Here is a 25045-nt window from a genome sequence, read left to right as displayed (position 1 = left end):
TGGCTACAATTACCAGAAAGAAAACTCTGAGTTTAACTCATAGTTATGCTGAGGCTTTCTTATGGTGCATCCATGTTTTACTTGTTTTTGGCTCTATGCTGACAAGAGGATACCTTAATATCCAGACAGCTATGCCTTTTTACAAGTCTTTCTTTGCTGAAGTTTACATCCAGTAGTTCAACACCAAATTCTTCTACTTGGAAGAAACTATATTGAAAAGACTGGCTTCAGATCTTTATCTTCAGAATTTTAAAGTATGTTTGAATCAAAATCAGTAATATTTCATTACTCAAAATTTATGCATATTTTAACATTTTATATGTAAATCAGATAACCTAAAAACCTAAGGTAAACAGATTTTTAAAGCCACATGAGTGTACACATGCATATATTTCTAAAGGTATGCAAGATGACACCAAAATACCTGAAGATGGTTAATTTTTTCACAGAATCACAGAACGACTGAGGTTCAAAAGGAACTCTGGAGGTCATCACGTGCAACTCCCCCTGCTCAAGCTGGGCCCAGTAGAGCAGGCTGCCCAGGAACTTGTCCAGATGTCTTTTGAAATCTCCAAGGATGGAGACTCTACAGCCTTCCTGGGCAACCAGTGCCAGCACTCGGTCACCCTTACAACAAGCAAGTTTATTTTTATGTTCAGATGAGACCTCCAGTTTCTCTACAAAACTGTATTTTCTAGAGATCTATACAATCACAAACATTTAAACTGAACTGTCACATGACAAACTGCTGGTTATCAGCTGCCAGCTGCAAATTCTGTAATTTTATATATCCACATACCTCTTCATGCTCTCCTGAAGAAACAGGATTATCCTCATACGTGGGGAAATGACACCCTGCTTTACAACTGCAAAACCTGCCAGTCTCCTCACGTGGCTCCACTATTCTGCAGTTTACTTTAGAGCTCTCCACCACTCTCCCTTCTAGAGATTCTTTCATACTGCATTCTAAACAGGGATCTTGGTTTCCTACTGGCAACATCCCAGTCGACTCTTCTTGGGAATCCAATGATGTCTGTGCACTCTTCTCCATTCCAGACTTTTTTAATCTGGGAAGGAATTTTCCGGATTCAAGCTCCGATTTTCCATAATAATGCCCTTCTTTTTCTGCATCTTCTTCCAGAGGTTTGAGATCTGCCTGTGGATCCTCAAATACATCTACTTGAGGAGGGACAGCAATACCTCCCTCATCTTTTTCTGACTCGAATTCTGACTCACTTCCACCACCTGGAGAAAGTTCAGATGCAGAAATTGGGCGAAAGTGAGTCCTCGGAGAAATCCGTATAGCCCTGTACTGCGTTCGATCAACACCACAAATCCTGGGGTGTAAAACCTCACTGTCTGAATCAGAGCACAGAATCGACTTAGGTTTAAAACTAGGGCTGAAAGATGCAATTCCTTCTGGCTCAAACGAACACTCTACATGAAGAACTTGTGAAAATGGATTGTTCAGGTCAAAGGAAGAGAATGAGTATTCAAGCCCTGGTTCTTCGACTTGAAAGTTACCACAAGCTCCCAGTAAGTCTTCATGGAAGATAAAAGAAAAACCCTTATTTAATCCGTTATCTCCACTCTTTGATTGCTCATTCTGTTCAAATGATACAAATGGCCTCCACAACTGCCTGTGGCCAGGGGCAAAGCTATTACCTGGAGTCATAAAAACATCTGTACCAGCTATTGTCACCACATCGGAAGCTGCACATTGCAGTAAGCTCCCTTTTGAGTGACCAGGTGGCACTACTGCCCATTCTCCATCACTGTTAAATGTTTTGAGCTCCCCATACACACCACCAAGTATAAACGAATTTTCTTTATCCTGGTTAACATCCCAGGGCTTTGATGGTGTGGTATAGTCACCACCATCTACTTTTGATAAATCATTTGAGACAAAGGCTCTCTTCTCTACATTCTCCTTTTGACCTTCCCAAAGGTGATACTCTGATCTTTGCACTGCTTTATTGGGTTCCTGGAGGGTTTCAACTTTTGCTTCTGTATCCAAACAGCAGCAATAGTTATTTACATCAGTTGAAAACAATTCATCTTCTATTCCTTCTATTTCTACCATCGCTGCAGAATTTCTGTCTGTCATATTTGTCCAAATATCTTTAATAACCCCTGAGCTGTAGCCATCTCCATGTGGACTGCTTTCCCTACACCCTTGTGTAGTTTCATAGTCTTTACTTTCTGCTTTTTGTTCTAGTTGAATACCACAGACAGATTCTAGCTTAGATTTCTTCTTGAAAATCAAAGTGGGCATTTCTCCTAAACTTCTAGCTTGTTGCTGGCAGGTTTCTTCTGGCAGAAAATCTAGAATTTCTTCATCTACATAATTCGAAGACACTCTAGGAACTACATAATTAATATCTTCTGCATTAAATTGCGTGGATTCTTCATATGGAATATTTATAGTCTCATTGTCTGAACGTGTTTCTTCCGAGTGTGACCATGGACTACAGGTTCTTGTTGAAAGATTAGAACAGTGTTCATTTTCATCAAAGGCACTATTTTTGGTCCATATTAGCAATCTAGACTGTGTTTTCCCAAGAATATTAGCAGTGCTACTAGAATCTGCATTTTCATTTCCCAAGTTGAGTGTTTCAAAAGAAAATGGTAAAACAGAGTTACTGCATTGCACTTCAAACACTGAAAAACAAGAGTTTATACCAGACCCTTCATTAATATCTGAAAAGAGCTCTTGATTGCCAGCAAGCATGTGTGAATTAAGCATTGTGCTGTCTAGGATGGGGGAGAATCTGATTGGAGAATCTCCTCCAAAACTTTCCCCATCTGCATCAGCAGAACTAGAAGATGAACAGCACTCCCAAAATTGAGCTAAATTACTAAGATCTTGCAAGAACCACCCTTCAGCACCAACAGAGCTGGTCGAATCAGTCCATATTGCACTTTCCCCTTGCAACTCCATTCCATCTAACACTATGCAACATTCTGCCTCAAAATCAGTTTTTTCTTTACTCTTCTGTCGAATCATATTTAAAATCCGACTCTCCCCTTGCATCGTATCTGAGGCACCAGGATCCAACATGGATTGATCAATATCCACTTCATAGAAGTGTGTTAGTTCTGACAGATGAACATCATCTAAATACTTGTCGTCCTCTGGTTGAGAACATATTGAGGTCCCAGCGAGGTCAATATCCTCATTTAAAACTGCAGGCATTTCTACAAAGTGACCATCGATGAAAGTACCTGCTGCGAGGTATGTTTTATGAGTATTATTGTTGCTAATACAAAGACCATGCACTGATTCAGACAACTCTTCTACAGCCTCTGATGTTACTCCACATATATCTTCTCTGTTGCGGTACGTAGTCTCCAGCTTGCTTTTTCTGCTAAGAGGAACAAAGTACTCCGTAATCGGCTCAGTATACCACAAGGGCTCTTCTTTATATTCCTTTTCATTTCTACTGTCTAAATACAAATCTTTTCCATCACTACCGCCAGCTTCTTTTCTTCCAATTTCTTTTAATGGCCTTTTACCTCTTTTGCACAGTTGTTTGATGGACCCGCTGCTGCTGCTGCTGCTGCTTCCGCTGTGGACTTTACGATCAACCTTCTCACCAGATTTCACTGACAGCCTGCTCTGCCCGTTACGCCCTTTTTTACTCCGAACCTCTCTTGTTTTGTGTCTTACTTTAATACATTTCACTGATGCCTTGTATTCACCTTGATTACCACTAGAACTTGAGCCAGCCTCACTGGATCCAGATGACCAGGAGCGGGGACGCATCTTCCCTTCAGACTTATGTCGGACTTGCTTTTTGTACAAAACAGGCTTCTCTTCAACAGTGTTGTTACTGAAGTTGTTTTCTTTCTCGTTTTTACTCTTCTTCTGCTGGGTTCTTTCCTGTACAGTGGCAGATGCTTTATTACTTCTGTCTTTAGTTACTTCACTTTCACTATTGCAGTCCTTTGGAGAAGATGTATCTGTGCTAGTTGGTGGAACAGTGGATGAAGATGAGGAGCTAGAGTAAGAACATACTTTGGATTTATTCCATACAGTCATAATTTCCTGCAGGCAAACTGGTTTTTCAGAAAGAGGAGGAAATGCTTCATAGTACCTGAAAGCAAAATAAAAGGGATATTTAGATTGCAGAGCTTCAGATAAGCTTTAAGATTAGAAAGCACTACTAAAAACACAGCAAAACACTACCTGTCTAATTGCTAAAAATCTAGTTTGTACTACATATGCACATCCCACTCATTGCACTATTTGAATTATATCAAAGGGAAAATTAAAATGAACTTTAAAAGTGCTTATATTAATATATGTTTAGAAATATATTGCATACAAGTAAAACAATGTCCTTTTCAGAGACTACTAAATATCACTATAGAAAGAGATTGTGGATGCTTACAACAGTGGCTCCAGGTTTATTAGGTCATGTGGCAATTCACTTAAATCTTAAATGTTTGATTTAGATTATAAATGAGGAAGTCCTGAATTTCAGTTAGTTCAGTCCTGAATTTCAGTTTTTAAAATTCTCTTTTATGAAATGAGACACTATCTGTTAAGTTCTACATAGTTTGATCATCCAGTTATTAAGAAAAAGCTGTTAAAAAAGATTCCTTTCTGAGTAGTTTAAGATGCTTAACAGCTTTATGCAAGAGGTACAAGATTAAAATACGGTTTTCTGCACCATTCATAGTAGTATGTGTTTGGTGGTAGAGAGATATACACTGAATCACATATATTTCAATGAAAACGTATTAAAAATTTTTACAAGTCAGTTAAATGATATTCACATTAGCACAATCAGTTCCCTGAAGACAGATCATCCATTTAGTAACACTTCTACTAGGTTGCTGCTACTATTAGGAGATACAGAAGCAGTTGTATCTCCAAGAGAGGTCAGTGACAAAACTCCTGGGTAGTTCAGTAACACTGGACTCAGGTACTGGCTAACTAGAAAATCACTTTGGTTATCAAGAGTTTAAAGGTTAGAGTTTGTTTGCCATTTCAGCAATAGAAGACAGTGAGATCTCAATCCAGTATATTCCGTCCTTGCAAATCTACAGGTCAATTAATGTTGTTTTAAAGGTTTTTGTCTGGTTGACTTAGTCTTTGGGAAACTAAAATAAAGTATGGTTTGAGTTCGGTATATAGTCAAATGAAAGCAATCTGGGCTTTGACAGAAATTGAACTAGCCCATGGTACCAAGTGTTTAAATATGTAAGATTAACAATAGAAGATGGCATGAAAATAAATGTGTTTCTTCATAGCCACAAAACTCCAGATTCCCCATTAAGTTAACTTCACAATGTTAAAATATGGGAATAAAAAGAGAAAAGCATGTTAGATAATAGTAAGGAAAAAAAATGCATACATTTCTACTTGATCCTTTGCTGTGGGAGATAAATCAGTCTCAGGAGTCAAAGAGCCTTCTAACTTTTTGTGAATCTTCTCCTCTGTTTTGGAAGAAAATTCCAAATGCTTAACAAAAAAATTCAAAAAAGCCAGTGTACTTTATAAAAGTATTTAACAAAAAGCACGACAATGTATAACTGTAATAGTAGTAAAATTTCCATACAACACTGTAAATAACATTAAGAAATTATGAACTACCACCCAAGACAGCTGTCTAGTCCTGCAAATCTGACCAAACACGATTGGCCAGCAGCTCCACTCAACCTCATGGCTAGCAATGCCCCACTGGGAGAATTCCTGCTGAATGTTTGTTTCATATCCAAATCTTTTTCTCATTCTTGCATTGCTACAGACACAAAAAATATTACTTAAAAAATTAACTATTTAACTAAATGTTTTTATCATTGGCCACATCTAACTTCTCAAGTGTTTCACTAAAAGGAAATATCCTTGCAGCAATTGCTGAGCTTTGAGTGGAAATAAAGGCATACTTCATGTGTGAGACGTGACTCTGAAGATTTTCTAATTCTTTATATTAAAACCTTTAAAACAAAGAAAAAAGTGAGACATACTATTCTTTTGTTTTTTTTTCAAAATAAATGCTCAACATCACTTTGGCTCAGGAGGAAATCCACTGCATTATGAAATATTAAGAGCTGATTAATGCTTACTGTTTAAAAAAAAAGGGGGAATGGAAATAGCTAAAACCGTGCTTCCAGCAGGTAAATGTTTATCTCTTATCTACAGCTACCTATACTACATAATATGCATATTAATTTTACTCTAAGTGTCCAAGGCTGCAGCTGTGTGCCTGAACAAACATACATGTGCAATGAACTTCCACTGGAGACAACACAACTTTACATTATGCTCCCTCCCCTAAGCTTGACATCATAAAGTGCCCTATAGCCCAGAAATTTTAAGTAGTGATGTTTATTTGGATGCTTTTCACACAGTTTCCGCATAATTATTTGAAGGCAAATCTGCTCTTTGAAGCATCAATACACAAAAAGAACAGAATCAAGCCTATTTTCATTAATTAATTATTTTTTATTACTTTTGGTAGGGAGGGGAATGCTGAATTTGGAGTATTTACTAAAAAAGCATGCACAGCTGGATATGAACAGTCACAGCTTTTCATGAAGAAAACTCCATTTGTGATTGGCTATTTCTTAGGTAAATAAAGCGTACCAATACAAAATTGCTTAAATTATTGAATGAAATTATTCAAACATATTTTTAAATTGCATGGCCTGTAAAAGCTACTGAAATAACAGCCCACTCCCCCACACCCACCCCATCTCAGAATGTTGCAAAGTTGATAAATACAGTACATGGCCTCAGAAGTATAAACATTTTTTTCCTCACCTTGCTTACTCTGAAGGTCTTTCAGTTTGGAGCAAAGCTCCTCCACTAATGTTTCAATCCCAGAGCTCTGCACAAGGAAAAAAAAATAGAAAACGTAACTTAACTAAAAAGAATTTTAACATCATAGGGATATACCAATACAGTAAACATCCCTCAGCAGACATATTGTTCTTTTTGCACAGTAACTAAATATGAAAAATCAACAAAAATTCTTACTAGTATAAACCCAATCCTATAAATACATCAGTTAGAGGTCAAAATGATTCCCTGGAACACGAAGATACACTCACACAGAGGTTTCAAACTACAGGTCACATTGTTGCATCATTGGATATCCAGGGCTTTGCAAACACAGCATGTCACATTTACTGCATGGTATTGCTGCAGGAGTCTCAAGATAGAAGTTCAGTGACCCACTGATCCCTAAGATGCATTTCAAAAAGCTAGGCCTGATCCTTTTAGCTGCACAGTTTATACCTGTGGGAAAGGGATTGTTCAAAGGATACAGAAAATCAGGCCTGAAGGTGGAAAGGAGAACAGTAGGAAGGCGTACCCATATGTGGCAGAGAGGGAAAGGAAATGCTTCCACAGTATCTGTATGCAAAACCCATCCCACAGTCTTGCCAATTTAAAAAGACCAGGTATTTTTTCTTTTCAAACATTCTGTTATTAACAACACAGTACAGCAGAGGGAAAAATAAACACCTTCATATTCCTATAAGCCTCTATTTTCTTCCTTTATTCCTCTACATAAATACTGAAACACTGAAAATAAACATACACACAAAACAGTCCAATATATTACCCACAGAGAAAAAACCTCATGTCATTCCAAAGGAATAAAATTTTAATTCCAGTCAGTGAAATACTGAACACCAACTTAAGAGCCTGAAATGACCATTCCTGTTGGAAGGAAATCTAGGTGAGGTGGGTACTGTGTGGATATTTGCATTGTTATTATCTGATGCTTCGGAACTGTGCTCAGGGATTGCACTTCACACTTTCCATAACAGCAAACAGAACTGGAATCACAGCTAAACACAGCAATCTGGAACTGATGAGGAGGATACAAGAGGTCCCCTGCACGTCACCCTACAGCTGGAAGTGGTAATGAGGGAGGGCCATGCAGCTTATTGTATCCTGGGCAGAGTTTCCTCAATAGCAACTCCATCATGCTGGTAGTCTAGCTCCAATTATACTTGGAGAAACTTAGACAAATCCCCAAAAAAATAATCTCATCCTCTGAATTTAACATGATCTTACTGTGCATGTAGTTATGGGGCATGTTTTCTCTCTAAAAGTAACGCTGATCAAATATCAAGTTACAGAAATGCACAGAGAAGATTTTGACTCGCTGTGTCACCCGGGTGGTACAAAGATTTCATTTTTCCAAGATCTAAGAGTTTCTCGTGTCTCCTACTTGCTGTCCAGAAATTGCTGAGGAATGTGAATATATGTTGCTAAAGCACAAGCAAATATTATGAAAAAGAGAATACTAATTTATACAGTCAGACAAGTTTGTTTAATTCACTGTCAGAAAAATACACTTGAAGAATCATATACTGAAACAATGATTTATATGCTAACTCTAAACTTTAATTATTTGCAGCCAAGTGAGAAAGAAAGCAATGTTCTATTCTTAATTGCATTGCTGCACTGAAGTGCTAAATATAAACCTTTATGCCACATACTTAACTGAGGATGACTTAGCAATATCAAACTTCAGCAGGCATATCCTATATCAGTAAATTTACCAGTATAAATTAAATCATTTAGCAAGGACCAGTAATACAGACAAAGCCATGTAGTTGTAATAATTTGTCACTTTATGCCTATACCACTCTTGACTCCCCCCTCCTCCCTCAAAAAGGTCAACAGAGGAGGAGCTGGCCTTGGTTTTCCTTAGCTCCCCAAACTGTCTAATCGAACAAGCACCTGTAGCAAACACTCCAAGGAATACAGATTCACTCCCTTGACTTCATATAACATCATGCTAAAAAAAAAATGCCCCAAAGCAGCAACAATATGCTTACCATTACAGCGAAGAAGTGAAAACTTTTGGAATCAAACACCTCATTTCCTCCTGTCCCATGAAACTAATCCTGGAGTCAGCTGACGCGCCGCCCGCTGTCCTGCACGGCGCTGAAGGAGACAGCGCTCGCCTTAAAACAAGGGGGGTGGGACCCACCGTGCACAGCACTCTGGAGACCCCCTGCTCAACTTCTTACTGCAGCACAGGAAAACGTGCTGCAGGCTTAATGGAACAAATGCCATGGCAGTTACTTCATATATGACACTGGTGTTCTCGGAATATGAGATTTAGTTGCTTTTTTATTGTTTACTTTAATGTCTTGTAGTTGTAACAGCCCTGAAAGTAACACGTTCCAGGCACTGGCTTAGTTCAATAGGACACAGTTAGCTAACAAAACTAGGTGATATGCTTGAAGTACTTTGCTTATGTTGACATTTAAATACAGCCCCCATACACTACAAATATAGGAGCACCTTATACACATTCTGAAATATGAAAGTTTTAGTGGCCAATTATGCTTGTTTTTGTAATTCCATCATGAAAGGTTTAAATCTCAAAATTGGCCCAGATTTCTACCAACCTATTTCTCTCATTCAAATTATAAGGGACAGTGCATACTTTTTTAATTCATATTTTTCATTTTGCATAACAGTATTTCCTGCACACCAAACACATTTTACTCTGTTCTACTGCTTGTAGCATACTTCTCTTTCCTTCCCCTACTTTAACGTACATCCAGTTTCACCAAAAGTCGTTCTTTTTGGCGTTTTATCAGCTGGCTGCAGCAAGGGGAGGATTACATAAAGGATAGGTGTTATGTTACTGGCATAGGAGTGATGGTGCTAACAGATAAATTAAGCTTCTGAACTCACCCAGCATGAACAAGAACAGTCAATTTGACTGCTGGAGTTACACGACTCCAAAAACCACTGTCTTCCTTACCGACCACCATGACCCTATATTCAGAGCCTAATTAATGCAGTTCTGCATAACGAACAATAAGACCAATTAAAAACAAAATCCCCCCCAGCAAAGCTCACGCACATTTTTATAAATATTTGTAAACATGTTTAGTAGTTTTGACTTCTTTTTGAGGTTGGATTTTTTTTTCCCTAAACACACAAGCACACACATAGATATAATGGCAAATATTAAATCAAAGACCTTTTGAACACTTTCTACTTTGGAAGCAGAGCAGACAGAGATGACAAGTGGTAACTGATTAGCCTGAAGTAGTCCAATTGCTTTAGTATGCATATTCACACCTCTGTACAGCTGCAGAAAATGTCCCCAGAAGGTATTAAATTTGTAAGTGTAGTTACTTCTGAAATGTTTTCATAAATTTAAAATATTCAGTTAAATTGAGAACCATGGAGAAACCCTGTATTATGTGCAGCAAACTGAAATTCACTAAAAACTGTTGTCTATGTTAAAGTGGGCACTGGCTTCTATGTTTTCACAGTTTCTAGTAAGAAGCTGTGAAACATTAGCTCCTCTCATATGCTTGACAAATCATTTGAATTCTTAGCTGATATTCACCTCTGCTAGCAGGTTACTTCTGAATGTTGCAAACAAGCACAACACAATCACCATCCAGAAAACTTAAGAAGTTTTTCCTGAATTTCACCACAAACAGCACTACTACTATTTCACAGTTATGCTATGGAACTGAGAATGGGATTGTTCAACAAAGTTTTTCATTTTCACTGAGCTTTCACCTATTCCCATCACCCAGTAATGATATCTGGCTATGGGTCTCATATTTCCAACAAAAAAATGTCATGCAAACATATACTTTGTCCTGCAAGTCTGCACATATGCAGTAGCCAAGCCTTCTGGACAAAACAAAGGAAAACAAAACTCTGATAGCTAGTACTTAAGAGGAGATCTTCCACATCTGACAGACCACAAATATATATACAGAAACTGAAAAATGCCGTCAGACTGTGTAACTCAAAGGGAAGTGCTTTAGGGAGATGTTTGGCTTTAGGTTTTTGGCAGGTTTGTTTTTTTTGCTTCTGGTCTAACATACATTAAAAGCTTCCTCTAGAAGCTTTGAATGGTACAATGTAAATATTTACTAAGTATGACTTGTTACTTCAGGCCTGTAAGGTATGGGGAAAGGTCCTTGCCCCTCTTCAACAGTTTTAAAAATAAAAGCATTACACTTCCTTTTACTTGAACAACTAAAATAATCACTCATTTGCTATAGGGTTTTGAGAGCTTTCTAGCTTACACTTTCAAAACAAATTCTAATTTCCCTTTCCCAAACACAGAATTTGTTTAGGTTGGGAAGTGCCTCTGGAGACCATCTAGTCCTAACCCTGGCTGAAGCAGGATAAACTAGAAAACACTGACACTCCTTTCACAAAATACAAGTTCAAACAATCTAGAAATTAAAGTAAATCAATATATTCATAGTTTCAAATCATAGATTTAACAGGCCACAGGGCTCTCCAGAGAAGATGGTATTCTGACTGTACCAGGACTGTTTTCTTGGCATGTCTCCTGTCACCAAGTGCAGGATTAAATAGCTTTTCTATATGAATCAGCTGTTAAACCACGTGAACTGAGTAAGGCACAAAATGTGATTCACTGCAACCACACATCTATTTCTATATTTTGTAGGATGATGAGAGAAAGTCAGAAGTCTAGGTTCTCATTTTTTAACATTCTGACAGAGTATAATTGATCGGATTACAAGTACTCTCCAAAGAGATGCTCAAAACAGACTGAAAAAAAAAGACTAAAAAAAAGTATTGGCCCAAAATCAGCACTATGTGAATAAATGAATAAAGATATCAATCCATTAAAACAGAAGCTTCCCTGGACTGTTCAACCCAGGTGGAGTTCAAAAGAATAAAATAAGATTCCAGCTTGCATTATGGAATTTTCCCCCATCATAATAAGGTGGATGACAGTAAGAAACATTTAGGAGTATGTACTTGTACAAACTTTTTGACCCTTTAGAAGTAAGAACACAATTAAATCTTTATCTGTTCGCATCAATATGTAATGATTTACAACAAATATATTGGAGCAATCATCCTATTTATTAACTTCTCTTTTTGGGGACCATGAATACTTGATCCAAATATCAATATCCAAGCAAACTGATTTAATATCACAAAAATCCAAGCCATTTTAAGAAATATGAGACCAATAGCTCTCCAACAAGGAAATAAAAATACTTCCTTGCAACTTTCTTAATTCTGTCTTTGATATTAAAGCAACATTAGGAAAGGTAAATTACATATCTAGAACATAGCTAGAATCAGGCTCAGATTTCAGAGCTGTGATTCACCATTTCACACAACACCTTCTAAGAGAGAGAGAGATAATAAATAGCACATGTTATTTACTAATTCTAGATAAAAGAGATCATCTGCCAGCTCAAATTAACTTCAAATGAACATGCTATCCCTAAATGTAGGTTACTAGAGCAGCTAATCTGACTTCTGTTATTTAAAACTTAATTCTTTTAGATCCCTCCCATAGCAGGCTACACTAAAATAGAAGTTATCCCCCGAAGAAAGGATAATTCCTCACTAGAAACTATTCTTCCTGATTATTATTCATCACTTATAAACAAACATGCTGACTTCAAAGCCACAACAGACTTGCTATCCTTGTAAGCGGTGCTGCTGTGAGATTTCACTTAATCACAGTACTTCAGCTTGCCCATGCTAAAATGTTTTTATCTGTATTATCAATGAAATGGGAGAAACTTTTAAAATGTGTTCTCACCAATTATGCAAAAGCTCTTTTCTGCATCAAGTGAAATGCAGAAAGGACACTTGAATTTTCCTCAGCAGGTGCTCTGCCAGATTAATTCAAGTCTGCTTGTGTGTATGGTAAGAATTCATAATGGATCCCCAACTCAAATTTTTGGTGAAAATTATTGTTCTGCATTAAGCAACATTATAGTCTAAAAACACTGCTCTGTGATGGAACACAAGGCATTATTCAGAAAGCTCTGTAACCAACTTCTCTGGCATTTTCCTGGCCCTTCCTTTGTGCCTGAAAGACTGTGCTACTCCTCCATCCAAGAAATGCATATTCCAACTTCGCTTCTGTCCCAGGCTTATCAGAGAGCTGCTGTGAGGACACATCTGCCTTGCCCCAGTTTGCTCCCATTTTCATTGCAAGCACATACAAAGTGAAATAACTTTCAATCACACTGAACACCTACTTTCAGCCTCCAAGACAGTCATCTATACTATAAGAAATACTTCATGCTATGAAGGGACTTTTGTGTAGACTAAGCTCCCACAAGGAATTTCTCCAGTTCAAAATCTGTCTTTTCTATATTGAGAAAATGCATACGAAAATTTGAATGATTAAAACCTTTGTCAACTTCAGTTAATGTTACTATTACAGACAGCAAAGCATCTTCAGCAACATGATAAATCAGGTATGTGGTACTATGAATATCTGTTTAATGCAACAGTCATAAAGAAAAAGAAATTGATTTATTGTAATTAATTTATTCTGTGATGATTACCTTGGCAAGACAAATGACTTTCATTTCCTATATGGTATCTGAAGTTATTTTTTAAATTCTCTCCTAAAGAATGCTTCATGTTCTGGAACAGACAGTATATCCCTTTCAATAAAGGCAACTGGATACAACCCAAAGGAAAGATAATATTCACTGAGTTTGTGTGGTGTTTTGGCATTTTCCAGTAAAAGTCTGAACAATCATCCTCAGACACACAGAAACACTACCGAGCTAGTCAGGATATATGCTTCAAGAATCATTAAGGTTGTTTTGGGATCTTAACTTCATTTTTTTGCTTTAATAAATTCAAATTTTCAACATGTACTTCACCTTTCTGATTTGTTAAGATGGTTTTTGCACAACTTGATTCATTCTTGTGCTGTCCCATATCTTTACATTAACACACTAATTACATATTAATACAAAAATGATAGATACCATCTGATGTTTACAACCTGATTCCCTGGAACCCCAGCATAGTAGTCTGTGTGTATTACCTAATTAATACGGGCATACGTTAGAGAAACAGGGAACAGCAGGAATAAATCAGTGATTAAAATTAATTTTAAATCATCTAGCTAAGGTGCCATTCTACTTAAGAGAAAAAGAAAGACTCTTCCCTGGCTACAAACTCCCGAAGTCCTTTTTCCTCATTTCTTGCCTATCACTATTGCAAAGTGCAAGGCAGATTATGCAACAGTGCCTTGGTCTAAATGGCACACAGATACCATAATCTCTGGAGGCAGTAATAGCTGACCAGAGTAACCCATCAATAAAAACATACTCAGATGTGCAATCATAAATGATTGATTCATTTGGCCGGATTAGCAGATTATTTATTCAAAGAAGGTTTATGTGCAGAAATGTAACAATTGCACGATGCCCCACCCCTGCAAATGTTGAAGGCCAGGTTGGATGGGGCTCCAAGCAAACTGGTCTAGTGGGAAGTGCCCCTGCCCATGGCAGGAGGTTGGAACGAGATGATCTTTAAGGTTCATTTCAACCCAAACCATTCTAGCATTCAATTATTCTATGAAAATTTGACAGCTCTGTATTTCTAGTAAGTAAGATGACAAACACTAAGAAAATTTCAACAAAATCTTATTTTAGACACATCTCAAGTTTGTGCTGAAAGCAAGGCACATTTGAGAATAAAATTATCATTTTAAATTTTTAACAAAATTGTTCACTAGAGCCACACTTGTTCTTCTATGTGGTCCCATATGATAACACAAGTATGAGAAGAGTTATATTCCCTCCTCGTGACTCAAAGTAAGCAAAGTCAATGCTCTATGCTGTTAGCATGCCCACACCTGACTACATTTAAAAGAAATTACTGTTACGAAGTTTCACCAATTATGTTTCCATGCTACCTCCAAGCAGTAATTTCTTACAACAGTGGGATGGAAGGCACTGTGTGTTCTTGTCAAATATATGAGAGAGCAGCTCTCTTTCAAAATTCATCACGGAATCATCAACCAAGACTAGCTCTTGCTTTGAACATACTGCACACTCTTTTATGTTGCAGTTAGATTTTGAGAGCTTGGTTAGCTCAGAATGGACCACATTGCCTGAACCCCATTATGACAGGCCTTGGGAAATCAGCAGCAACCTGACACTAGGAATGTCTCAGGATGTGCTGTGGAACAGTTTAAGTACAGTGGCCCCCTACACTGGGAGAAGGAATGAGTCTTGGAGCACTGGTTTCATCACTACAGAAAATAAGATCCATAGGAAGTTGTCTCCTTTACTCATTCTTAAAAAGTCCTCGCACATTTCAGCAGGACACAGCAGCTACTTTAACTGAAACTCTGGCACCATCGGAGGGTGCAGCCTCATGTGTCACTGCAAGCGTTCTGTGAATTAACTGCACTCCACAGGAACTGCAGTCTCACAGCTGGAGACCCGCTCGCTCCAGTGAACAATGCACACTTGAGCAAATACAGTCAGGTACCAGTAATTAAGCTTGGATTTGTGACCAATGGACAGGCACATAAGTAATTTTAATATTATTACTAGGAAATATACCTATTGAAAAATCTTACATGCATCAGTCTCCGTAAGTAACCTCTAATTCCAACCTTGCTCACAGTATCCACCTCGTAAAACGTAACACACAGGAATTTCCAAATTCCTATTCGTTTAATAAATGTCTGAGTCTCAAAGATGCTGCCTTCTGTCTTTTTACAGTAACAAGACAAGTTTCAATATCCAAATATAAAATAATGTACTTTCAGAATCAGGAGGTTTGAAAAAAAAATGAAAAAAAAAGAATCTCCACTTGCACATGAACAAACTGATCTGTGTTTTAGATAGGAATTACAAACAACAAAAAAACTAACCATCAAGTTATTTAATGTTGACAGAACAGCTGTTTTTATTTAAAATTTGAGGCAGTAATTTCAGGATAATATTTCTTATTTTCATTAAAGGACATTTATATAAATATTCCCCAGTTCTAAACATTAGGGTTTTTTACCCAATATTTCATTAGGGATATCCCTACTTGACCAGTTAATTGCAAACCAACATTTTAAAATTTCTTCCATACTTTAGCAGGATAAAAATCAAGACAAAAATCTCTACCCAAGGTCAATATTAACAAGCTTTTTAAAATTTGAGCAATTCTTCAGCATGTCTTTAAACTGCTATTTATTCAAGTATTTCAGAAAAAATAAACTTTAGAACTACAGTAAGAATAGCAATTGATTACTACATTAAAGTACTTGTCTTAAAGTCTTTCTCACCATCATTCTGTCTCTATTTTCTGGCAAGTTGCGATGTATTTACATTTCCTCTGCTCCTGACTGCATCAAGAGCACCTGCAGCCAAAGACTCATTCATACAAGTATAGGCAATTTGAGACACCAAAATTCTTGTCACACAGAAAATACTGTCCTCAGAACGTGCATATATTAACAATTTGCATTCTTACATATACCAGTTGGTGTCTGTCAAAATCAGGGCTCCCCTCACAAACACACTTAGTCCACAACAGCCTCTGCCATGGCAAAGATACAGTGAGGCAGAGCAGCTTCTCTCTGCTCTGTGGAGATCGGGGAATCGTCATTCTCCACAATGTAGGAAATGTTTTAGAAATAAACACCAAACTTGGGCTTCTTCAAGTCAGAGGTTTGTTTTCAGCACTGTGAAATTAAAACTAGAACCTTGGATTTCTGTCTCTGATCAGTGTTCTACAGCATTACTCTTTCTAATAACAGAGGAAGAAATTAATTCAAGCAAAACTAAGCTACCAAATGAAGTACATCCAAAGAATGAATATTGTAGAAGTGAAAATCCACAAGAGGTGATTTCAAAATATTGGTTTCAACCACTAAATGAAAGTCTGTCAAAAAAGTATTTACCACTATCAAGCCAATTTTCATATAATTTGTTTTATGACTTCCTTTTTCCATCAAGCACCTTTTTGAAGTGATCACCCAATTTCAAAGCTTTTGTTTACTTGTAGGGGGAGGAGGCAGACTGTCTGCCATTTCTTAACATGTTATTGGTTTAAATCATCAAATGTAAAGTCAAAATTACATTAACCATAGCTCTGTAATTTCCTACAAGAGTTAGAAAAGTTACTACTGACCTTCATTACCTTTTCATCCTCTGCAGACTTTCTTTCTAAAGCGACCTGGTTGCAAAATCCTAAATTGAATCCCACATTGAATTGTCACTCTGTTTTGACTCTTTTTGTGTGTTTGTTTGTGTGTGCCTATACACAGGTGCACATACATACTCTGTCTACAGACACACACAGAGCAAACACTATAGTCACTTCACTTAAATACAATTTTATTTAAATATATTCAAGTTGAAATCCAGCAAGACATTTTTCCAATTACTCCCAATAAAGAGGCTCGAACTTGCTTGCTTTGCTCCAATACTAAGGTTGAAAGAAGAGGTTAGGCTAGAAGAGCAAGTGGTCCATATCCATATGAACAGACTGGCATTTCTGTATCCACCTACTTTGAAAAAGGGATCACAGAAGGTAAACAAAACTATAAGCAAGCTCCATAACTGTCCAGGTGGACTATTTATCATACGTAAAAAAGAGAACATCCTAATGAACACATCTACCTCATCTGACAACAACAACAAATCACAGGTAAACATCAAGCGGCACTGGAAAAAAATTATTTACTTGTATCTCAACAATTTTTATAAATACTCCTTACACTCAACTGATCCACAATTTCACCTACAGTTCACAGAGTATTTCTATCTTTTTGTGGAGATGAAACCATGAACATTGTATGGAGCAGCTTGAATGCCTCAGCATTCAACATTACCTTTCACAGTCCAAAATCTATTCATTATTCCCTCATATCAGCACATAAACTTAAATACAAAAACCCAACAACATGAGAAATGTGTTTGAAAAATCAGAAATAAAAGATATCTTACTTTACTTTAAAGTATTACTAGCATTTAAGCAGGATCACCCTTCCCTTTAATTCTGGGGGAAAAGATAAGAAGTCTGTATTTCTTTCATGCAATGCATGTGTTAAACTATCTCCAAAGCAAATTTTTTTAAAAAAGGTTTAAAAGTGCAATTCTGTGTTTGAATATACATCATAAAAATTATGACCTGCAATTTCATTAATGACAACAAATGTGCAACTTAATTGTCTGAGCAGGCAACAGAAGTCAAAATAGCCCTGAAATAAGGCTACAGGCTGCAGATTATAAGTTAATGTTGAAAACTAAAAATTTGACCCCTTTTAGATCCCATGTAGTTTTATTCCTTCAAAACTGTACTTGAATAGTTTCTTCTCTGTTATAGGCTACTAATAAATTCACCTCCTTCCTTTTGTTCTGTAAGTAAATTTCTCTATATAACATAAATTTAGTTCTAAGTGATTAATCTTGATATTCAACCATGTGTGGAGATGAATCAAAAGTGTAACTTCTGAAGGTAAGAATCAATCATCAGTATTCCTAGTCTATGTACAAGTCATATATTTTATTGTTCATAAAATGAGTATACAAAGACAAACATATCCTCAAGAAAGATATTACCTCTTGCAATTATTTCTCCATATTTGTTTCATATTCAAATTAACTTCTATGGTAGTTAGAGTGCTGACCTCAATATTCTGTAACTATGAGAGCAGAGCAAATTACCAACAAAATAGTAGTTTGCATCACTTTGTTAGGATAATAAGTAATGGGAAAATGGGAGTTCAGAAATCTCCCAGTTAGTCAATTAACAATTTAGTAACTGAACAAATACTCAAGTAGTTTCACAGTGAGCCAGAATGCGATGGTAATGCTGCTGAAGGTGGTGGGAATAACCACCAAATCTTCCCCACTTCCTTAACTACTCTTCCACAGCCTTGCTGGCACAAGTGTCTATGCCACAAATCTGACAGGAAACCTCTCTGGGTTAACATTTCCTCTGCCCCAACCAAGTTAATTTAAGGAAACTGATTCACTTTCCAAAGCCAGTTCTCCCCATGACCACACAAATGCTTGTGCAAGCACAAGCTATGACTAGGAAGGTGTGGAGAGCAATAATGTAACCAGGCTGCATAGGTGGGGTAGATTCTTCTTACAGCAGTGACAGATCAGAGTATTTATAGTTCTGTAAATTGAAAAACAGTTTCTCATTTTGCTGTCTGAAAAATCTCCCTGCAGAGCTTGCTTTGACTTGTGCTACAGATCATTCTTTCTTTTTAAGCATTACCTTCAACTGCCTCTCCCTTTGTTCACTTTTCTGCTCAACTACACAATATCTGCCGCCTCTGCTATCTTCCTTCAACCTGCTGCCTTCACCTCTCACCTGCTCCAGTCAGCGCACTTCACTTCCACCCAATCATGTAATCTGGAAAGTGAACATTTGCTACTGAACACGGCTTTTTATTCAGAAATTCTGGATTACATACATTGCATGCACAGAGCAAAATGGCTTTCTGCCCCCATATTCCAGTCCTTTCTATTCACACACAAAACAAACTCAACTTCGAATTTTTAGAATTACTTTTATGCAAAGTTTTGTGGTAATTTCAACTCAAACTGGTGTATTGCAACTGCCCCTGACAAGAACAGGTGAGGGTTTACAGAAAGGAAACCATGACACTACATAGTACAGAATGTCTTGTGAAATTATTCTAACATACACGGATTTCCTAAATAAAAATAAATAACTCTTGGAGAACTCTTGGTGAACTAGCACTTTAAGAAGCCACAAATTAAAATATAAGCCATCACAAGCCAAATACATCTAGCACAAAGAAGGACATAAAGCCTTAAGAATCTATTAAATAGTCCAAACTTACTTCATCAGAAGCAGAGCGAAGACACTGGACAGCAGCCTGTTTTTTCATTTCCTCTAGTGTTAGATCAGAGCACTTTTTCTTACTCTTTCCCCATTTCTTGTAAGCTCCCTTTTCCCAGCCCAGGAAGATGTCATTCTCCTAAAATCAAATAAAGAAATTACATTATTTAAATACATTAATATTTCAGTACTATAGCAGAACAGGACTACAGAAAACATACTGTGCAAAATGAAACCAACCCTTCTCTATCTGCTAAAACCATTTTTTGCCAAATTAAAGATTAGTTTGATTACATAAAACTTGCACTTACTATTCAGAAAAGCACATGCATCTTTCACAGGACATGGAGGCAACTCACACTTCACTGCAATATTTTCCAATTGCAAAGTACATCCACAAAGGTAATTTTATGGCCAACTTAAGGTTGAATGCATTACTGTAATTTACACAAATATGTTAGTTTCACTGATCTCTGAAATAATAAGAATGAAAAGCAAGTAGTTCTGAGTTAAGATCAAACTTAAGAGAAAGTTAAACAAGCCAGAAAAAGAAAATGCAGTGTTAGATCCTGAAGCCTTCAACTCAGTGCTAAATGAGTATGATTACAACTATATATCACTACCTATCATAAAATAAACATGAACTATCTCAGAAGAAAATTCAAACAACTGAGAAGTGAGGGTGAGTAGGTGGGGTTGGCTTCCAACACATGTAAGAACGATGAAGAACAATAAAATCAAAGTAGAATGCTATTGTATTATATGCAATTATCTGAAGATACGTAGCATCCCTTTCATATGGTTTTTTAGAAGTCGCACAATTTATTACCAGACTTGCTAGTTCTTTACAGTCTATTCACATACATATACCTGATTTCCCATATTTGTCCCATGAAAGAACTATTTTGGCTATCAGTAAAATAATCTTTAACATTTTAAAATGTATGCTTGTCTTCTTCAGAGAGGTTCACAAACATCTGATGTTTTTCAGCCTACCTGCTTCAACCCTTTCAATGTATCTGTTACTGCTTCCAAAGAAAACCAGGCTAAGCCTACCTTCATTTAAAAGAATTCCTAATTCCCCATGGTTTCAAAATAAAGTAAAAACAAGTTGTCAGTGCAAATAATTGTCCCTGTGCAATAAAAGAACAAGATGGGAAAAACATGGGGGCCAAGAGAGACCAATCATCTTCAGGAGCAGGCACTGAAGGGCTGTTGTTTGTGACTTCACATGAAGGAGCAGAGCAATTTACTGGATTTACTGCCTAAAGTCTTATTTGAGCACCAAAACTGGAGAATTGCATTTAGTGCTGAAAGAACAAAAAGCTACCAGTCAATGTTTTTCCTAGCTCTTGTGCAAGGTGCCAGTGATTCACTTAAAACAAAAAATCTGAACAGGCTACTGTACTATTCTTAGAAGAACAAACAAAAGAAATAGTAGGAAAAAAAATCAGAAATAAACCCCAGAAAATACGTTTAAAAGACTGTGCATATATACAATTCCATTTTTTAAAATAATTTTTTAAGTCCTTTCCAAAACTGCAGTTTATATATTTCTTTATACAATGAGGCTGTAGAGCACTCTAACTCTTCCCAATATTCATTCAAAGAAACCAAACTGATGAGAATCACCTACCCCCCACCAGCTCCCAAAACCCCTCCAGCTCATTCACAGGGGGACAGCTGCAAATGAGTACATACAGACCCATCTGTGTGGGTGAAAATCCAGGTACATCAGCATATTTGCACTGGGTTAACTTCATTTATTCTGATTTTACGTGGAAAGTTCACAAAGACAACATCTGCAGTAGGAAAACATTCCTAAAATGCTATGTATTACTGTTTTTCTCTATGCTAACTAACAAAGGTTTGCTTTGTACTGATACATCACAGCTTTACCAACTATCTGTCAGCAGAGCAGCAAGAACATTCAAGCTCACAGAAATTTATAAAGCATTTCATTCAGTTCTTCACACATGTAATCTGAAAAATACCTGACACTTGTCTACAAACTTTGACAGTTTTCAACTTTCAAAAACTGAAAAATCTCTTTTAAGAGATATGCAATTTCTTAATGGGGGAAAGGAAGCTAAATGGAATTCTCTCTCAGGCCCCCACCTCAGAGCTGTGGTATCATGGTCTCATCCCTCCTTCCAGAATGAGTGAGTTGTTTGTGCACTCTGGGAACAACATGGCTTGTCTTTCAGGATGCAGCAATTGAGGACATTGCTCCAACAGAATTCTCATTTTCTTTCTACTTCTTTACACAATATACAAAAAAAATTTTTTTTTGGACACATGGTTTTCAGTCACACCTGGCTGCCAAGTCTAAAACTTGGGTTGGGATTTTTTTTCCTGGACAAACTCAGATTTTACAAGACCAGCAAACATCATGGATTACAGCTATTTCATGCAAAATTTTGCAGTTAAAAATCCTCGTCTAAACTACATTTATTTACCAGTATTTATCAGCACTATATATGTATTTCATACAGCCTACATTACTGAGGATCTTGCACCTTCTGTACACAAATAAAACACCACACCCATAAAACCACAGTGAAGAGAAAAAAATCCTTAAGCATAATTCTCATGTATCAGAACCATTCTGGATCAAAGACAAAGTTTTTGCAAGGCCAAACATTACAGTAAAATGCCCGAGAAACAAGAAAATTTAATACACCCTAGAGAATGAGTTTGTAGAACAGTGAGACACAGAGCCATCCTCTTGTTTTACGATGAGTAAACTGACAAGAAAAGGAAAAGAGAAAAAAAAAAAAGACAGCCCAGTAGTTTCTAATGGTTTAAATTAGTCTCTTAATTTTTCCCCCCTCTCTTTTTCTCTCTGTCTTCAGCAGTCAGGAGCTCATTAGTGCTTTACTCCTTAGACTGGAAAGTATCAAGTCCATAACAAACAGGGAAGAAAGCAGCTCAGCAAATCATTCTGTATCCATGAAGACAGGTAAACTACTTCCTCCATGTGGAAAGAATGACCAAGGACTTCTGATCTCCTCACCTACAAGAAGCCTTCATTTACCTTGTTTCCTAACAGAACCAGAGATCACAAGATAACACTCGTTTTAATGCAAGAGCTCTTCACTGGTCACTGAACTTTTCACAAAAGCAATGCCACTCTCAACTTATAGACTTTAAAAGTGTTCTTCTTAGAAGAAAAACTAAATTTTTCCTTACAGAGTTCAAATATTTAAACCAGACTACCATTACCTAAATTTTTAAGACATGGTCATCCAATATTAAAGAGATATAAACAGAAAGCCAATGCCTTCTGGATACTGAAAAAATCCCAAGTTTTATCTAAACTGCTATTTAAATATCTACTTTTCAGAGTCCTACTATGCCCTACCTACTACATAACTAGATAATTTCATTAGAGATTTTTCAATCATGAAGACACTGAAAGTGTAAAGTTTCCTGACAAGAATAACTTAATAACAATAAATATGGCTTAAAAAACATTGAAGTATCTGTATTCTTCACACTAACGGTGCCTCAAGAAATCCAGTATTTTGAATGCTTAATTCCATTTGAAATTAAGATACAGGCAAAAATTTTAGACAGATTTTGAAACAGCTAATTCTATTCAACTATGTAAAAGCAGCAATTTCACCACTTCCCTCTAAACTACCAAGAAATTGGAGAAGAAAAAAAAAAAAAAGCAAAAGCAAGTTTGATAGTGATTCTCCTTTCATTTGCTGTAAAGAGAAATATCTACTATCCCTAAGAAAACAAATGTGACACCTTGAGACGCAACTGAAATAAAAAACATCATGAAACTCATGGTCCACATAAATAGCAACATTACAAAGAAACATAACCTGTTTTTAATAAGGAAAAAAAAAAGGAAGACTTGGGGAGCTACAGGCCAGTCAGTGTCACTTCTGTGCCTGGCAAGATCACAGCACAGATCCTCCTGGAAACTGTACTAAAACACCTGGAAAACAAGGAGGTGACTGGTGACAGCCAACATGGCTTCACTGGGAGCAGATCATGCCTGACAAGTTTGGTGACCTATGATAGGATGACAGCATTGGTGGTAAGAGAAGAGTAAATTATGTCAACTACCTGGACCTGTGCAAAGCTTGTGATGCCTTTTTTAAGTGCAGTTAAGTGGTTTGTAAGTTCTTATGGGAAAATAAAGATCTTCAGTGATCTTGTCTGAAAAAATGCTTCCACTAAACTGAAATTCAGGAAAAACTCTCATACATTGCTTAAAGCCACAGAGATGGCCTTTTCATAATGAAATTTATTATAAATACTGAGAAAGGTCTGATAGGCCAGGACCAGCTTAGACATTCCTTACAGGCTGCCTCAGACTGAGGCAAAGATAAAAGGATAGTGCATAGGTGAGACAGTTCAGAAGAAAACACAAGAACATTTGCTCAAACTTAGCTAATATGCCCCAAAGGAAATACAGATGAAGAGTACATTTCAGAGAACAGCATACATTTTCTCCATGGCAAAAAACCATTGCTAAACACAGAACAGAGAGGACTGGGAAACGTTCTTTAATGTTAGATAGTAACTCCAAATCCAAATATTATCAGGGAAAGAATTAATCTTAGACTTCTAGTGAAATACAACGGAATCATCTAGCCACTACCAGTCACCTCTTTCCCAGATGTCACAACCACAACATTACAACCCTGTGGAGCCTGACTGTAACAGAAAAGCCCATAATGATTACTGCTATGACCTCAGGGTGTTCAGGACTGATGGCAGGCAGGGAAGAATTCTATTTATCAAAACTAATCAATCTAAGTATAAAATCCTGTAATCTGAGTTTCTGTCAATTATAAACTTTTGTTTATAATCCCACCAGTTTAAAAGGGCAGTCTATGTGATGTTCACTAATTAAAAGTTACTTCTAGGCTAAAACTAAGGAGAAGAAATTTGTAACACCCACTCCAAAGAATGAGAGAACATGCAAATGCTGCATCTGTTAAAATCTTATGTTTGTTGAGCAGATTGCCTTTAGACTTTTCCCATTAAAGTAAAAGTAGAAGAGAAGAATTTAGCAAGGCTATTGCTAGAGCTATAAAGACATCATTTTACTTACATGTCTGACTTACACTGCAGAAAAGAAAGCCAGGAACTCAACAGAAACTGTCACTACAGAGGCGTAAAGGGTGTCTGAAAGGGGCATGTCATGACTGGAAAAGTTATTTCATAGCATTTATGGTTGCGTTCTTGGCCTTAGAGATAAAATTATATGGCAAGCATCACAGACCACTGTAATCATCTGATTTCAGAGAATATAGGCAGCACACATCTATGCTTGGAGAAATGTGGCAAGTGTGCTGTCATGCAATGCTCTGTACTCAAAGAACACAAAGGAAATATCTCAATTATCCCCAGAAATCCAAACAGTACAATTGTATCAGCACAGATAGCTGCAAAGAAATCCTGACTGTTCAGAAGACTCGCCAGCCTGGC

At 37.0% G+C, this 25045-nt stretch overlaps 1 protein-coding gene across 1 annotated transcript in view; it reads right to left on the bottom strand.

Annotated features, from left to right (window-relative positions):
* The window catches only part of KIAA0232 (KIAA0232 ortholog), a 63504-nt gene that overhangs the window by 12439 nt on the left and 26020 nt on the right, over window positions 1-25045 (bottom strand). The window contains exons 3-6 of the mRNA XM_033061419.2: window positions 19593-19730; window positions 6773-6839; window positions 5364-5445; window positions 800-4097 (exon numbers count right to left, since the gene is read on the bottom strand). Coding sequence (XP_032917310.1) covers window positions 800-4097; window positions 5364-5445; window positions 6773-6839; window positions 19593-19730 — 3585 coding nt within the window. The remainder of the gene's footprint in view (window positions 1-799; window positions 4098-5363; window positions 5446-6772; window positions 6840-19592; window positions 19731-25045) is intronic.

This window comes from Catharus ustulatus, chromosome 5 (assembly GCF_009819885.2).
Source record: "Catharus ustulatus isolate bCatUst1 chromosome 5, bCatUst1.pri.v2, whole genome shotgun sequence".
Classification (NCBI taxonomy): Eukaryota; Metazoa; Chordata; class Aves; order Passeriformes; family Turdidae; genus Catharus; species Catharus ustulatus.
Note: the sequence above shows the minus strand (reverse complement) of the source record. Positions and strands in the feature narration are given on the sequence as shown.